At 59.4% G+C, this 17,044-nt stretch overlaps 1 protein-coding gene across 2 annotated transcripts in view; it reads right to left on the minus strand.

Annotated features, from left to right (window-relative positions):
• Positions 1 to 17,044, minus strand: part of PRKCB (protein kinase C beta) — a 112,096-nt gene that overhangs the window by 37,233 nt on the left and 57,819 nt on the right. For both annotated transcript variants that reach the window (XM_086760257.1, XM_086760256.1), the window contains exons 6-9: positions 8,080 to 8,236; positions 7,564 to 7,698; positions 5,411 to 5,507; positions 904 to 1,050 (exon numbers count right to left, since the gene is read on the minus strand). In XM_086760257.1, coding sequence (XP_086616383.1) covers positions 904 to 1,050; positions 5,411 to 5,507; positions 7,564 to 7,698; positions 8,080 to 8,236 — 536 coding nt within the window. The remainder of the gene's footprint in view (positions 1 to 903; positions 1,051 to 5,410; positions 5,508 to 7,563; positions 7,699 to 8,079; positions 8,237 to 17,044) is intronic.

Below are 17,044 nucleotides of genomic sequence, written 5' to 3' on the forward strand. Positions count from 1 at the left end.
CAGCAGCCTCCTCCCCAGCGCGTCGCTGGCAGCGGACCCGCAGGCTGCTGCGGCCGGGAACGCCCCGTTCTCCTCCCGTCACAGACGTTGCGGGGGGTCTCTAGGCTCTCCACCTCCCGAAAAAGAGCATCCTGAGCAGCTGGGACCTCCCAGAGCCCAAATCCCAGCAGTGCAAGGCTGGCGGAGGGACGGGGTGCCAGCGGGGAAGGGCGAGCTGGCCCCTCGTGCTCAGCAGGCAATGGGTGAGCGTCGCACCCCTGCCATTCCCTCCTCGCCTCCGCTGCCCGCCCTGGAGACGTGCCCGACGGCAGAGCAATATTCCCTACAACTACAGCCATTACCGACCAGCGCGGTGCTGGGCCACGCCTCACACCAGCAAACACCGCGCCGGCGCACAGCGGACGCAGCCCGCCTTCCTGCCCGCTCCGCGCCGTGAAGCCCGAGCAGCCAGCCGAGGACTGGAATTTCTAACGGGAGCCATCACAAAGTTGGCAAGACCCCAAGAAAAATGAAGGCTCCAAGTCACATAAATACTAGAAGAATGAAATTCTGTAACCACTCATAACCAGTCCCGAAAGTTAATTAAGATGTTCACATATATTTGTAACTATTAGAGAAAAAATAGCCAGATAAAAAAGGGCTTTAAAGACACGGGGCACACCCTGCTCTCCAAAAGAGCATCTGATTTTTGCGATCTGATCAGACAGCTCGTGTCTCCACCACAGCGACACCGCGGTCATGCAGTTCGAAAGGCAGCCAGCAAACTGGGCTCCCGTTACGGTGACACCAGCGCTGCCCGGCCGAGCGAGGACAGATCACAGCAAAGCAGGCACGCGGCTGCAGCTCGGAAACACCACAAACGCGTGTGAAGCACAAAGTGCAGAGGAGTACGCTGGACCACACCTTCCCAAAGCTGCCTTTTCCCAGCACCATCAGGAAATTGAAATCTGAAAGTTTCATCCGATCTCTGCTCCCGTTGTTGTCGAATTTGGAGATGGCATTTGTTGTCTTCTCATCGGCAGCCTTGGACCCCGTTCCGATCTTGGCTCTCTGCAAAGAAAGAGATGGGACAGGGAGAAAAGAGAAAAATAACTGAAAACAGTGTGGAGAAAGGTGGTCAGAAAACCAGTAAGTGCTCCTGAAATCCCACATTATCAGCTCCTTTCCAGGTCAAACCCTCTGGGGCCCTTTTCCGTAAGCATGACGGGGACAGCACCAAGAAGGGCACTGGAGAAGGGATCAGCCCCAACACATTGCAATGTTCAGCTGGTTCCCAGTTAATCTCCACAAGAGCAACTGGGACCCACGTCACCCATCGCCCCGTTCCTCCTCTCCCCGCAGCCGGCGGGATGCGGCAGCCAGCATGCCCAGGAGCTGCCCCGTAAGGTGGGGTCATCCAGCCTAGAGAACACAGGCTTCAATGAGCTCTTTTTCCTCAAAGCTGGCTTCTCTCTCGCCCCAGCAGAAGGGCAGCTGAGATACATATACTAACAGACGCATTCGGGTAAAAGACAGGGCTGTTCATCCAGCCCCACCTCTGTTACTATCTGATGCTGAAGAGAATTGCTCTCCCGTGCCAGTTCAGGCTGAACGCAGGAAGCCACAAATCCATTTTGAACAAACCAGAGCAGAAAGCACGCCTCCTGCACCCCCGAGCAACCACAGTCACAATGGCTTAGTAAGGAGCCCCACAAACCCCCCGTTTTCAGGCACAAATCCCATCAGCGGCTCGCTGCCTCCTCATTGGTCCAGGGGCCACCTAATTTGCTGCACTGCAGTTTGCAAAAGCTATCTCACAATTTATTCGGTTTTAATTTTTAAAAATATGTGGCGGTGTGAGGCTTGCGCTGAGCTCAGTCTGGCGTGAAATTCCATTACCCCGATGCCAGCAGTTCAATCTGGCGGCTGCTGGCAGCCCCTCCGACAGCAACCTCGCGAGGCATCTCCCAGCCTCTGCCGCCGCTAATTGGCTCTCGCACGGCTCTCTGCGCTGCAAAACCCTCCGCTCAAGGTCACCTGCGGCACCCAAAACCATCCGAAAAACCCCCTGCGCTGGGAACCAAAGGCACGGGCTGCAGGATTTGCAAACATCCCAACCGCTAACGCAGCTCTGCCCCGGGAAGAGGCCAGAATCGCCCAGCAGCCGCGGGTACCGCTCCCAACAGGACACAGCGCAAGCACGGGAAAGGACACAAAGTCATCTCTCCCAAAGTACCAGGGTTTGTCCTCACTGTCATCTTTAAGTTTTGCAACACACCCAGAAGAAAGCAATACCCAGCCGGAGCGATTTACTGCAAACCAGCCCAGGTGACAAACAGCAGAGGGGTCACCAGTCCAACGCTCGCCCCACCGTCGCGCCGCGGTACGCCAAGGGGAAACGACGACCGTGCCGTGGGATTCAACGTGGCACTCTCCAAAATCTTACCCAATTGAAAAATATCATCGCCTCCACTCAGCAGTGCGCAGCCTTGGGCTCTTTACACCAGACCCTCGCCATTCCCGGAGCCTCTGGCCCTGGCACGGCTGAAAGCTGCTCGGCGAACTCGGCCAAAGCGGGGCCCGACCGCAGGCAATGAACGAGAGCAGCCCCGCGCAGCCAGCTCTGCGCGGCGTAACTCTGCCTTCGGCAACCCTCAGCCGCTGTGTTTCAGAGCTATCTCCACAAGAAACGTGTGCTTATCAGCAGGCAAAACAGTCGCATTCTGTGAAAGCTGCCTAAATGCTCTATCACCGCTGAAAAACACTCCTGTCAGATCGGATTTGACACCAAATCAACCTCCGTGAACACAAGCTGTAATAAAACCCAAGGGCAACACTATGCCTTGTGAAATGACCCCCGAAGCTCACCTCTCCTTCAGCCGAGCCCGCACTCTCCCCTGCACATCCGCAGCCTGGGCTGGCCGCGGGACGCACCGGACCGCTGACCAGAGCCGGGGAGGTTCTCAGCCCTGAGCAGAGCGGAAAGGAGCAACACGAAGAGGGGGAAAGGGAGAGGATTTCCATTTGCTTCCTCAGCTGCAGGCACAGCGTTTCCAGCAGCACCGGCACACACCCAGGCGAGCACCGGGCACCCAAACGCGAGAGCAGCGTTGGGTCCCTGCTGCTCGAGTTTGCAGCATCGCAGTCGGTTCCTGGGAGACAGGATGGGGATATCGACACAGGGCGAGCTCCCTGGTGAAACAGGCTCAGCGTGCAGCTCAGCCGGGAGGGGGAAAGGGCCTTCCAGGGGAGAGCCCAAAATAAGAGCCGGGGAGATGTAAAGACTGTCACCCCCAAGTGAAGCGCCTCACTTTTGCTATCAGCGTCTCTAAAGTCTACGCTGAGGGAGTACAAAAGTCCTTTAACCAGTTCTTAGTACACTCCTGACACTCACACAATCTCAAGACCTCTTTAAAGGCTAACAGCTGAAATGTGCCAAACATTGCCCACAGATTTTTTTTTTAAAAAGCACTTGACCTTCGTTATCCAGCTCCATTTGTCACAGTTAATTTACTACATCTGAATTTATGCAATAGCAGCTGACGTTCACATCCATCAAGCTGTCCCAGCTGATAAAGACCGAGCAGAATTGGCAGGGGAGGCAGTGCAAGGCTCCACGCTAATGCAGATCCGCTGAGGGATTCTTTTCAGTCCCCACCGCCCGAAACGCCGCGACTGCAGCCTGGCTGCTGCATCACAGCCGGGCTCCAGCACCAGCCATCGCCCAGCCGGCCAGGGATCTCCTTCCTCGTACCTCTGCCTCGCTCGCAAAGGGGATGCGACAGGGGTGCATCGCAGCAAGGTGGGGGTACAGACGTACCCTGGCAGGGCGAAATGACACCTCTGGGCAACGTATTCTCTGATCTGTAGACAACTCATCATCTGGCTTCCAACACCCACACCATTTTAGCACCACTGGAACACCACGAAACGCAACAGCGGCAAGTAGTCTGCTCTTTATAGAGCTGAGGACCATTGGTTGGATGCCAGCTGTTGTATTGGAACTGTCTTGGGTGTTCAGGAAAGTTACAGATAATGAGATAAACATGAGATCAAAAAAAGAAAGGGGGATCAGGAACTAACTCTCCAGTCCTGCGCTATAATTAGGGAGTTCACGCTGACAGCCATAAGGGCAACTATTGCATTTTACGTATGGCTCATTTCAGGTAAGTCTCCAGGTGGGCCACAGTTGTTCCCAGTGTTCTGGGAAGACTTCAGCTATACTGGAAAATGGCAAAGACCTGTTCATTCAGTAACGTCTGGATCAACAACCCAGCAAGACCTTCCATGGCTTATTGAGTAGTAAATAGACATTTCTCCTTGAAGCCTCTTCAGGGAGCGGGACCCAGGCATCACTGAAATCTTCCAGAGACCGGCAGGGAAATCTCACCAGCTTCAGCTCACCCCCATGCAGGTCCCTGGTGCCGCAGCGCGAAGCCCCGATGCCCTTGGATGCTGACAGCAGCTTCGCTGGGCCAGCTCCTCAGGAAGGCTCTGCAGAGCCGTCTGCCTCCCTGAAACCCCATATCCACACTCACTCGGAAGAGCCCGTCGCTTTTACCTCCTTTGCTTTTCGCAGGCACGTTTCCCTGAGCAAGTATTGGGCACTTCCACCCACGCGGGGTGCCCCTGTAGCAGCTCTGTCGCTGTGACCCCGCAGCGCCATCAGGGATCGCGGGTACCACGCACTGGCTCACCCACCACGCTCTTGAAAACCCAGCCCGGCCTGGTGCACCAGGGTACAGCGGCTGCCGCAAGATGTAACGGCTAAGAAAGGGTTTGCTTCAGAGATTAGCTCCAAATCCAATTATACTAATATCTTAATTGATCTCAGTTAATTATATTAATTCATAATCAGCAGCATGACAGAACAAAACAGACGAATAAATCCTTTTCTGTGGCAGCTCAGAGCGAGGGCAGAACTGCTGCAGCACCACCACGCGCACCTGCTGACGTCGGGAGCGCGGTTACACCCGCTCACGCTGGGACACCCGGGGTTCAACTGGAACACAGCGGCAGAAATACACAAAGTGAAGCAAACATGATCTGGGAATTACGTAACCCTAACAGAGGGACGGACATCATCTGAAACAACGCCGTGAAAGGGGGGTGCATGCCAGGCTGCTTGCTTTGTGGGAATAAGAAACAACAACTTAAAAATGAGCGGATTTCAGGCTCCTTCCTACCTAGCGTCTAATCTTCAGAGCAACTTTTTTTTGCGAACTGTAACGAGCAGCTCACCTTCTGGAAACCCCGCTGGAAGCTCGTGCCACAGAGAGCCTGGGGAAGGACCGGCCGAGGGCACGGGGCCCCAGGAGCAGGAAGAGCGATGGGCGGCCAGGGACAGAGCGGCCAGGGACAGCCCCTCGCCAAGGACACAGCAGGCAGGCAGCGAGGAAAACCCCTGAGTGCCCAAGAAAAAACAACTCACCTCAAATTTCTGCCTCAGCTCCTCATTTCCTTCTTCTCCCTCAGGAGGCACCGGGACGTTGAAATACTCCCCTTCCTCCTGGCTCAGCAGCTTAAACCTGGAGGGAGAGAGCAAGAAGGTCAGGTGAGGATGGCAGGAAGGAGCGCGATGCTCCAGGGGACCCTTCCCCAGGGTTAGAGGGCCCCCCAACCATCCCACCCAGCAAGCTCCCAGACACGCACCCGAGCGGAGGGCTGTCCTGGGGACCTCGCTGTTTCTGGGGACCCTGGCCACCACACCCACCACCCGCTGCGGCAGACGCCACAAAGCACTGATGCCTCTTCCAAACACAAGCCTGACCCAAAAGACCCACAGACGAAGCACACGTATCCCGTGGTGGCCACGGGCACGCGCAGGGGCAAGCTCCCTCCCCGCCAGCTGCCCCAGCGGCCGAGGCAGGCCGGGCTCCAACGGGATAGCACGTGGAGCCCGCCAGCGCCACGCTGCCGACGACGACCCCGCGGCACAAAGCCAAAACGTTCACCAAAAAAAAAAGGAAAAAAAAGTTTAAGCAGCAATTATCAGAAATCACGGAATCGTCGTTTGGATCCGAGGCGTTTCACGCAGCCGCGGGCGCAGCCCTGGCTCCACGGCGAGCCCGGCCCGGCCGGAGGCAGTGATCAGCTGGCTGTTACCTACGAGCCTGCACCGAACCAGCAAAGCGCTGCGTGCATAATCCAGGACAGACTCCTCCTCTGAGCCTGTTTTCTCCATTAGCTGCCCTTGTTGAGATACGAAATATACAGCAGAGCTCTTCGGGAGTCTATTCCAGCCAAATGCTGTGACAAGGAAAATCACTTAGATCTCCACTTACATGATTTTTAAACGGCTGGGAAAACGATCAGACTTTGGGCTGCATCAGGAGCCGGCGGCGCACCGACCCCAGCCGACACAGGCGCATCCTTACAGGTGACTGGAAATTTGGGGGGAAGTGGCAGTTTTCCTCTGTTTTCCAGAAGAGGAGCCGTGCCTCCATCAGGACTGGGTTCGTGGCGGGGCTGGCAGGCTGAGGCCGGGCGGGAGGACGGCCAGCCCCTGCCCGCAGCCCCCGACGGGTCGGTTTTCCCCAGGGAAGGGGACACGCTGCCCGCCTTACTGCGGGCTCCTGGCCGAGGCTGGCGGTGGGAGTGGGCCGTGGGTGCCCGCACGGGGCCAGCCTCCAGCCCACCTCCCGGAGCCTGCTAATTCCTCCTCCGCTCCCTTCCCTGCCCTAACAGGCAGTACAGCTTCCACAGGCAAAAAGACAGAGTCCGGGGTGATTGCTCAGCTCGCAGAATGCAAATTAATAGCGGGCCGGTCTGGGTTCCCAAAAGACATGCAATATCTATGTTCAATTATTACACTTCACACGGAAAGGTAACACAGCTCTCAGGCATCGGCGGCTGGGGAAAAAAGGGAAGCAAGGCAGCATGAGTCCTGCCGGGGAGATAAAATGGAAATGAAGAAACGAAGAGAGCCGTTCTGTGCGGGTGTTACAGACCCACTGTGTTCATCTCTCGTATGGTAACGAACGACGGTAATTACACATTTTGGTAGCGTTCTTCCCTTTATTGAACAGTGCCCCTCAGCACCGGCTCTGTCCCCACCACAAATCCTGACTCAAAGCGTGTCCCCGGCCCTTCACCCGCTCACAGCCTCACTCTCCTGCACGCCTGACGGGGCCGCGCTGCCTCCCCAGTCCAGAAACTGAGGGAATCCAACCAAAAAATGCTGGGAAACGTTTGCTCAGCAAACGTTTGGCAAGGCGATGCCGTCTCCTCCTAAAAGCCCGCGGGGAGCACCAGCCCTCCTGGCTGCGAACGCCAGGCAGAGCTGCCCCACGCCTGCGCGTGCCCGCAGCAGGGAAAGCCCCCCAGCAACCCTGCCAGGCGCAGGAGGACTTGGAGATGACGCAAAGCCACTCGGACCTGGGACACCCCGCAGCCCGCCGCAGCCCAGCCATTCTCACCAGCCTGAGAGGTGGAGCAGCACCTTCCACGGGAGCCAAAACGGCTGGCGGTCCTTAACAGAAGGACGCTGGTGAAGTACAGCAGGCTGCCGCATCTCCCACCGCGTACAAAAAAATTAGGATTGCTTTCTGCCCATAGTACTCTTAAAACAATCGCAACCCTTACCATCCATCGACTCCTGACTTCTGCAGCTCAGAAATCCCGAAGGACAAGGAGCCCATGAAATCGTTCCTGCTGGTCAGATCCCAGTCCCAAATCTCCACGGACAACCGCCTGTCCTTGTCCGCCTCCTTCAGCTGGCTGGAAGGGAGGAGAGGAAAAGGAACATTATTCTGGTGGCCATTGCTACAGCCCCACGCCCCTCCACACTCGGTAAGAACACGGATGCAGAACGAAGGGATGCTTTCAACGGCCGCCCAGCTCTCCAACATTTAATTTCCCAGCTACATCCATTTCAGATGGAGAACGCAGAGTTCCTGCCCCGAAACGCTTGGCTCTGAGCAGGGGTCGGGGCAGAGGTCCGAGCGTTTCTGAGTCGCGCTTACAGGACCAAAAAGAATGATTTCTCAGTTGAACCAGCTCAATGTCTCTGAATAATTAAATCAGAGCAAATGCAATCACATTAGCCCTCAGGAGTGAGAAAAATTAGTTTACAAGTTTAAACATTTTCCTTGTACTTACAATTTAAATGTCTCGTTCCACTCTGGATTCAGGGAGCACTTGATAGTTTTGGTCTTCTGTTTGCTTTCATTTTTGGGGTCAGGGATTAGTTTAAGCTTCACGTAGGGATCTGACAAGCCATTAGGATCCATGGGAACTAGGTTTTTAGCATCTCTTACTGGGGAAGAGAAAAACGATTAAATTCAGCATTCAAACTATAAAAATACCCAACAACTGACAGCTTCCCTGCGTGCCAAGAGCAAGTGTGAAAACAGCGATTAAAAACAGAATTAAACCTGAGTACGTGCAGACACGGACACGACACGAGGAGCGACACAGTTATCAACGCACAGCAAACGCAGCTCTCACGGGCAAGGGAGGCTGAAGAATCGGCTCGAGAGATTATTTTCACTTTCTGATGGGATAATTTGTTGTTTGCTTTCAGTTTTAAACAGTTTACAGCTGTTCTGTGTCCCCTCGCGCCTCGGTAAAGCCGACCCGCACTGGTTTGCATCCTTCTTTCGAGAGAGGCGGGAGCACGGGGACGGCGCTTTCCACCCAGAGCAGAAACAGCGACAAAACCGCCGTGGAGAGGGGCGAGCAGGCACCTGCCAGCACCAGCGCAGCGGCTGCATCCAGGGCCAAGTTCTTTTGGGTCCCCTCAGGCTCAGCTGCCGTGACCCCAGGGGACCAGGGGGATGTCTGCAGGGAGCCGCAGCGGCTGCTCCGGGGAGCAGGAGCACAACCAGGAGCAGAAGAGGGGAGAGCAAACCTGCGGGCAACCTCGGCTGCTTGTAATCAGACCGCAGCCTTGACAAATTCCATACAATCAGGCTGATCTCGGTCTCTTTCCCTAGATTAAGTCAAAAAGGGTTTGTCTTCTGGGAGAAGGGTCTTATCTTCCCTTCAGCCCAAGCTAAGATATCGGAGACGGAAAGTCCGATGGGATGTGATGAAGCACAGCCCCAGCCAGGGGGAAAGCTGCTCGCAAGAAGGTCTGGAGCAGAAACTCCCCGGGTGCCCTCGCCGGCTCTCCCACCCCAACCGCCCCGGCCTGGGCAGGCAGCACCGACCGAGCCGCGGCAGGGGCTTCCCTCCTGGCAAACCATCCACAGTTACAGAGCCCCCGACTCCTCCTCAGCACAGCACGCCATCACCTCCCCAGGTCCAGCACACACCTCGGGGATCGCGCTGTGTCAGGAACAGTGAACTCGACGCTGCCCAAAATCCCACCCGATCACGCCAGCAGCCCTGCTGCGAGGCTCACCGGGGGCACAGCTTCACCCCGTGCATCCCGTAATCCTGACAAGGAGAGGATGCCAGCTGCGTGCGTGGTGCCGCAGGACTTTAGAAGGTCAGAGAGTCAGCAAGGGTAAAAACAATTGTTCTACTCCCAAATCACCAGTAAGGCATTTCTGATGCGTGGCTGGGAGGCAGACAGCTTTGAAAAGCAAATTAACGCTCCAAAATCAGCAATCTGCTGCTGTCCTCCTGAAGTGTTGCCCAATGTCTGGCTCCACGGAATAAAACTTCTAGCCAAAACTCAAATCTGCATTTATAAACCAGCTCATTTATCAAACGTGACACCCTTGACGGCAGCTCGCGAGACAGAGAGAGCCAAGCCTGCTGCCCCGTTACGGGTGCTGGGCAGTGCTATTGACGCGGCAGCACGAGACATTCCTCGGACGAGGCAGCCATGGGAGCCAGAGCCGCCTTCCACCCCTCCGGCCGAAGGGGAAGGAATGATTTCACTACCGACAGCCCCAGGAGCAGCGGTACGTGGTGACCTGGCCGCGGGTGCCATCACGCCCGGGACAGGCTGGATCTCTTTACCGGGAGGCTGGAGATCGCCAGCGGTCAGTGGGGTTGGGGATGCAGAGACGGCTCCCCAACGCTCCGCTCCCAGGACTGTGCCCACCTGGGGTGACACCAGCCCTGCGCCAGGCCAAGGGGGCTGTGCCCCACCGGCAGCTCCCTGGGGAAGGCAGCGGCCGACAGCCCACGGCCAGCTCCGGCGTGGCTCCGCAGGGACCCCTCTGCCCCAGAGCAGCCCACCCTGCCCCACGGGGCCGTGCTGGCCCCACGCCTGGGGAGACAGGAGACGCGGTACAGCCCCACGCGGAAGGGCTGCGGCCGGCCCCGTCACCCACCTGGGGCTACGCCTTTTTGCGGCTGGTACCCAGGTTTCCATGGGAAGGCAAGATTAACGTGCCGGATAAATACAGCCCAAAAAGATCTTTGCTAAACATGCAGCGCCATATGGGGGTTCACTTTTATGTTAAAAAAAAAAAGCCCACAACAAAGCCTACTCCTACCCTGCTCTTAAAGGCAGCCGACACTGGCTGCCAAATCCTTTACCCTCATCTCTGAGGAAGCAGGGCTGTTACAACACATCCACGCAGAAAATTCGGCCTCCCATTGCCCACCACGGGGACAAGCCCTTCGGAAAGCCCTGCTCCCTGCGCTCAGCCTCCCCAGCCCAGCCCATCACCTCCCCACAGCCCTGGCCAGCAAAACGCTGTGCTGCACCAGCAGCACCCCAACCTCACACCTCTCGGACGGGGTTTCGGAGAGGGGAAGGCTCTCCCCGGGAGCAGCTGCGTTCCAGCGAGCACCCGGCGCTTGGATTAACGCCCTCGTGAGCTAAAACTTTTAATTAACGCGCTGCAGAAGAATATATTTGCACATGCTTATACAGTAGAAAAGGCACAGGACTCATTACAGCCGCATCTTCCTGGGCCGGTGATTATTAATTAACGCGCTTCCAGCTCGTTTATCTAATCACAGCATAATTGGTTTCAGTTTTGGTCAATGTTTTACTTCATCAGCTCGCTAAACAGCACGGCTCTGCTCCTGGCAGCCCCCGCCGATGCCGCAGGCGCAACAGGGCTGTCAGCGGTAACCCCGAGTCGCCGCCGCATTCCCGTGGGTTTTAACGGGGCCTTGGCTTTGCAGCCATCAGGAACCGCAGCACGGAGCCGGGAATCCCCAGAGAGGAGAGGGGACCCGACATCGTCCCCATGGTCCAGCAGCCCTTGCACGAGGACAGGGCACGCTCCACTTTCACACGAGGACAGGTCACAGTCACCTCAACATGCTGAACACTCTCCACGTGTGTCTGGGGACTCGCAGCATGACCCTAACGTGGTTTTTTCTGCATTTCAGTCCCTGTAGACCACTGCTTCCATGAAGTAAATGATGAACTGTGGTCCCCAGCTCGGCGCAGGGAGCTCCCTGCCGGGACGCGCTGACATGCCGACACGCAACAGGACACACCAACATGCGACGGACCGCAACTCCTGCCCAAACAGAGCAGCAGGAAGAGCCAGCTCTGCGCCACAGGACAGGAGCGATGCACAAGCAGAGCCTTCCATGCAACTGACGTCTCGGGCAAGCAATAGATTTAACAGCGTCCAAGCCCAGCCTTCAGATTCTCCCGCTCCTCTGTTTCCCAGACTCAGATATTCACATCTCGCCACGCGACAGGCTCAGAATAATCTGCATTGGGAAGCTTTTCTATTATGGAAGCAAAAACGTGCAATGCCTTGACGACATTTTAATTTGCTACAATTTCCCACTTTACTCAGCAGCCTTTCCCCACCAATAACATACTTGATCAGAGCCCAGCCCAGAACACAGGCTGTGAACACGCGTTTGCTCCTGCCCAGCGCCAGCCGAACGATGCCCTGCCGCACCCCACCACGCCTGCCTCCCACCTGAGGGGCTCGGAGATGCACACCATCTTCCCCGGGTGACTGGGGGCAGCTTTTCAGCTGCCCAAGCCCATGAAGTGCCTTTAAGCAGCACCCAAAGGGAATTAACTCGCTGTGGCGCTTTGACGCGTCTCAGAGCACTGCTCGGTACCCAAACTTTGCTTCCCAGGCCCAAAAGACGACTCCTCTCTTGTCAAGCAGCTCAAGCTAAATGCCCTAGCCCACGCTCCACGCTCCCTCCTTGGCATGACAAAGCCATGAGCAGGAGTTTGGCACGGTTTATGTGGTGGGAGGGAGAAGCAGAGATCTCATTTTGGCACCAGAGGAGAAGCGACGGAGCTGTCCTCAGGCTGGGCTGCGCTGGCGCCCCAAGCCCATTGCCACGTCCCGCGCCGGCCAGCTCTCCCGCGGCTGCGCAGCGACGCTGCCAGGCTGCCGCTGGAAAACGCCGCGCAACTTTCATCCACCTTTCCAAAAGTGAAAGGGGCTCCCAATATCGAACTATGAAAATCGTGGTGCTGGTGTAGGGAAGCCAAAGAGCCGGAGAAGCTTCTCCCTGAATGGGGTCTCGGGAGGCTGAGCTCCCCGGGTCGCTCGCTGCCAAGGACGCATGGGACCAGCTCCTGGCCGTACCGAGCACAGCACCGATAGCAAGGACGCTCTAGCGTGATTTAAGACAACGCATGTAGCAAGCATTGCTGCTAACAAAATTGGCTGTTTGCAGCCGGTTACTTGAGGTTTTCCAGCCTCAAGGGCCCATTCCCTACATCCGGTCTGCTCAGAGCTGAAGGTAATAACTCCAGCCAGCCTGAAAACATACCGAAATGCCCAAAATCCGAATGCCCTTCTCCCACTGCTCAAATCCACCCCGGCTAAGGGGCTCTGGGCCAACCTGCCTCCTGCCAGGAGGCTGCATGGGACGCCCAGCACAGCCAAGCCGTGAGGCACCAGTGACCAACAGCCAAAGCGGCCCCAGAGAAGGAGCGTGCCCAAACCAGGGATGTCACCCGCAGCTGGTTCCCCCCTTGCACAAAGCAAAACCCCGAGTGTCCCAGTGGGGAGGCGGTGAGGGGGTGGGGGTGGCCCAGCCGGCTCCATCTCAGGGGCTGTGCCCGCGGGGATGCTGATCGCACGGTCCCCACACAGCTCGCCGTGACGCTTCAGCAGGGAAGCGGTGCGTGCCAAGAGCACGCATCTAAGTGCTTTGCTGGATGAGATGCAGGTTGGTTTGTGCCCTAATTAACAAGGCCCTTGGAAACCTCCCATATTTTGGAAACCGCCTTTGGCTGGCGGAGCTGCGAGCCCTGTCCCTGTACGCTCCGCAGCCTCACCGCGCCGAGCCAAGGGCGCAAAGCCACAGCCCTTCGGAAAGCATCATTTATTTGTCCAGGTGCCCTGTTATTAGACAAAGCCACATGTTTTTAATCACTGGGAACACCGATAAACGCTGGTGCTTCAGCAGCCTCCCAGCAGCAGCAGACCCGGGGCCGCTCTGTCCCTGCGAAGCACCCGCTCCCTCCCTGCACCGCCGCACGGTCTGCGGTCAAACCGCACCTCGCGGCAGGGAGGTTCGCAGTGCGAGGCGGTGCCGCGTTTAAACACGTCTCCTTCTTTACTGATCTTCGTGCTGGGAGCTTCCACTGCGCTGGCACCAGTGGCATCTCCGACCTGGCACCACCACGCAGAGATCTCCGGTAACAGAGCACAAGGGGGAAGAAAGGCTGCTGGGGCAAGGCAGGGCTGTCTTCAAAAGGGAGACGTAAATCGATGTCATTCTGCAGGTCCCTAGCAATCAAACAATCTGTTCTGAGCCAAACAGCACGCTGTGTAACCAACAAGCTGCGTTCTCCATTGGGAGTAAAAGGTTATCTTTGTAGAGAAAAACAACTTAAAAAAATATCAGAGAACGAGAGAGAAAAGAAAAACACACAGCACACGGCAAACTCCTGTCCAACCTCTCAGGGCGACAAACCCGAGCCAGGCGGGGCTGCGCGCATCGCCCGTGCGGCTGCTGCCACCTGCGGGCACCGCCCGGCACTGCGGGACCCCGCGCCTCCACCTGCACCCCGGCACTGCGGGACCCCGCGCCTCCACCTGCACCCCGGCACTGCGGGACCCCCGCCCGCAGCACTGCGGGACCCCGCGCCTCCACCTGCACCCCGGCACTGCGGGACCCCCGCCCGCAGCACCGCGGGACCCCGCGCCTCCACCTGCACCCCGGCACCGCGGGACCCCCGCCCGCAGCACCGCGGGACCCCGCGCCTCCACCTGCACCCCGGCACTGCGGGACCCCGCGCCTCCACCTGCACCCCGGCACCGCGGGACCCCCGCCCGCAGCACCGCGGGACCCCGCGCCTCCACCTGCACCCCGGCACTGCGGGACCCCCGCCCGCAGCACCGCAGGACCCCGCGCCTCCACCTGCACCCCGGCACTGCGGAACCCCCGCCCGCAGCACCGCGGGACCCCGCGCCTCCACCTGCACCCCGGCACTGCGGAACCCCCGCCCGCAGCACCGCGGGACCCCGCGCCTCCACCTGCACCCCGGCACCGCGGGACCCCCGCCCGCAGCACCGCGGGACCCCGCGCCTCCACCTGCACCCCGGCACTGCGGGACCCCGCGCCTCCACCTGCACCCCGGCACCGCGGGACCCCCGCCCGCAGCACCGCGGGACCCCGCGCCTCCACCTGCACCCCGGCGCTGCGGGACCCCCGCCCGCAGCACTGCGGGACCCTGCACCTGCACCCCCGGCACTGCGGGACCCCCGCCCGCAGCACCGTGGGACCCCGCGCCTCCACCTGCACCCCGGCACCGCGGGACCCCCGCCCGCAGCACCGCGGGACCCCGCGCCTCCACCTGCACCCCGGCACTGCGGGACCCCGCGCCTCCACCTGCACCCCGGCACCGCGGGACCCCCGCCCGCAGCACCGCGGGACCCCGCGCCTCCACCTGCACCCCGGCGCTGCGGGACCCCCGCCCGCAGCACTGCGGGACCCTGCACCTGCACCCCCGGCACTGCGGGACCCCCGCCCGCAGCACCGTGGGACCCCGCGCCTCCACCTGCACCCCGGCACCGCGGGACCCCGCGCCTCCACCTGCACCCCGGCACCGCGGGACCCCCGCCCGCAGCACCGTGGGACCCCGCGCCTCCACCTGCACCCTGGCACTGCGGGACCCCCGCCCGCAGCACCGCAGGACCCCGCGCCTCCACCTGCACCCCGGCACTGCGGGACCCCCGCCCGCAGCACCGTGGGACCCCGCACCTGCACCCCCGGCACTGCGGGACCCCGCACCTCCACCTGCACCCCGGCACTGCGGGACCCCCGCTCGCAACACCGCGGGACCCCGCACCTCCACCTCCAGCACTGTGGGACCCTCCACCTACACCCCAGCACTGCAGGACCCCGCACCTTCACCTCCAGCACGGCGGGACTCCCCACCTCCAGCACTCCGAAATCCCCCACCTGCACCTCCAACACTGGGACCCTGCATCTCCACCTCCAGCACTGTGGGACCCCCCCCCACACCCAGCCTTGCGGCTGTGATGCTCTCTGCCGTGGGAACGCAGTCTGGGCAAGGGTCTCCTCCCACGATGGGACGGAGCGAGGACCTCGCCCCAACCCCAGACCCTGCATTTCACCGTGCAGCTGGGAGCAAAGATGCCCGGGCAGCACGGGAAGCCCCTCGAAACAGATGCCTGCCCTCACCACCCCAGCAGCTTCAGCCCACCACAGCGTCCTGCACAGCCCGCTCAAACCAGCTGAGCAATGTATTTAGGAAAAACAGGGCTCCCAGCACCGAAGTCCCGCTGTCTGGCGTGACAGAGCTCAGCCCGCCATCACGGGCAACGCTGCCCGCGCTTGGCCGCATCGATGCCTCGAGCTGAGCCCCTGCCCGCTCCACGCCGAGATGGGACAGACCTGGCACAGGGAGAGCGCGTACAGCGTTTGAAGATGCTGACAAATATTTGGGATTGCCCACAGGGGTGGTGGGAACAGCGGCTCATCCGCCCCTTAGTGCAGCTGGCCACCGGGCCACAAAACCCCATCCCAAAGCTGGCCAAGGTCCCTCTTTAGGCTGGTTTGCCCCTTTCCTGCTGGTCTCTGTGCTCACTTGTGCTTTCACAATCAGTTGCCACAGGTCGTCTCCATCCCCAGCAGCTTCAAACCCCGACCACCCTCCGCCTGTGTTGGCCCACCGCAGAGGAGACAAGGCCAGCGGCACAAACCACAGCGCCAGCCCACGGGTCCCACCGCTCCCGAGGGCCGGGCGCCCATGTCCGCGTTGGGTCCGAGCAGACCTTGCCACCTCCCCTCCGAGTTCCGTCGTGAAAATCCCGAGCCCCCTGCCTGCCAGAGGGGCCGGGGGGAAGGCAGGGCTCCCACCCCGGCAGCCAGTGCCGTCTCTCCTCTCTGCAAGCGCTCCCACTCCCTCGTCAGCGATGCGGCAGAGCTGGAGAGCACAGTACGTTTCCCTGCCTTTCTGGAAAAGCCAACAGATTACATGTTTCCACCAACACCTCCATAAAGGGCCAGAAATAACACAGTCTTTCAAACCCAGCTGAAGAAAAGAAAATCCAGCTGCACAGAAAGGGGCCGGGGGAGTTTCCTCCCTGCCTTCGGAGCTAAGGAACACGGCTGCAGTGCCAGCGGGAGGGAGAGCTCTGCGCCCCGTCGCTCTCTGCCTTCCGGGGTACCAGTCCCGCCTGGGAAGCAGGATGTCTGTGAGAGTTCTGTGTGGTTCACAGAAGCTCTCCTTTAATGACAAAAAAAAAAAAATAAAGGGAAAAACCCCAAAACACAGCTTGCTTCAATTTTTCAATAACTGGGTACTTTTCTGGAAAAAAGAAGGTGACCCTGGGTCACCCCCACGAGGTGCAGGCGCTGCTGTGCCCATCATGGACCAACGCTCCCCTCGGTCTCCCATCCCCGAAGCAGAGAAGGGGCAGGCGGGGGTGGTTCGGGAGGGCTGGAGTCCCCTCACCGGGCCGGCGCAGGTCACGGTCGCCTGTTCGGATGCGCTCTGCCGCGCCTGCCCTCCCAAGCAAGAAGGGGCCAGCCCAGAGTGGCGAGACCTCGACAGGCCCGTGGCCACACGCCCTCCCCGGGGGACAAAGCACCGGTTTGAGAGGCGCTGAGCACCGCGCCCGTCCCACTGCAGCGATCGCGGCATCTCCCGCTGCCAGCCCAGACGTGAGGAGGAGCCAGCCAAAGCCAGTGGGACGCTGGAGAAGGATCCGGTCCCTGCTATCGGTGTCATCAGCCTGATACCCTG

The sequence above is a fragment of the Chlamydotis macqueenii genome, chromosome 15 (genome assembly GCF_036417535.1).
Source record: "Chlamydotis macqueenii isolate bChlMac1 chromosome 15, bChlMac1.mat, whole genome shotgun sequence".
Taxonomy (NCBI): Eukaryota; Metazoa; Chordata; class Aves; order Otidiformes; family Otididae; genus Chlamydotis; species Chlamydotis macqueenii.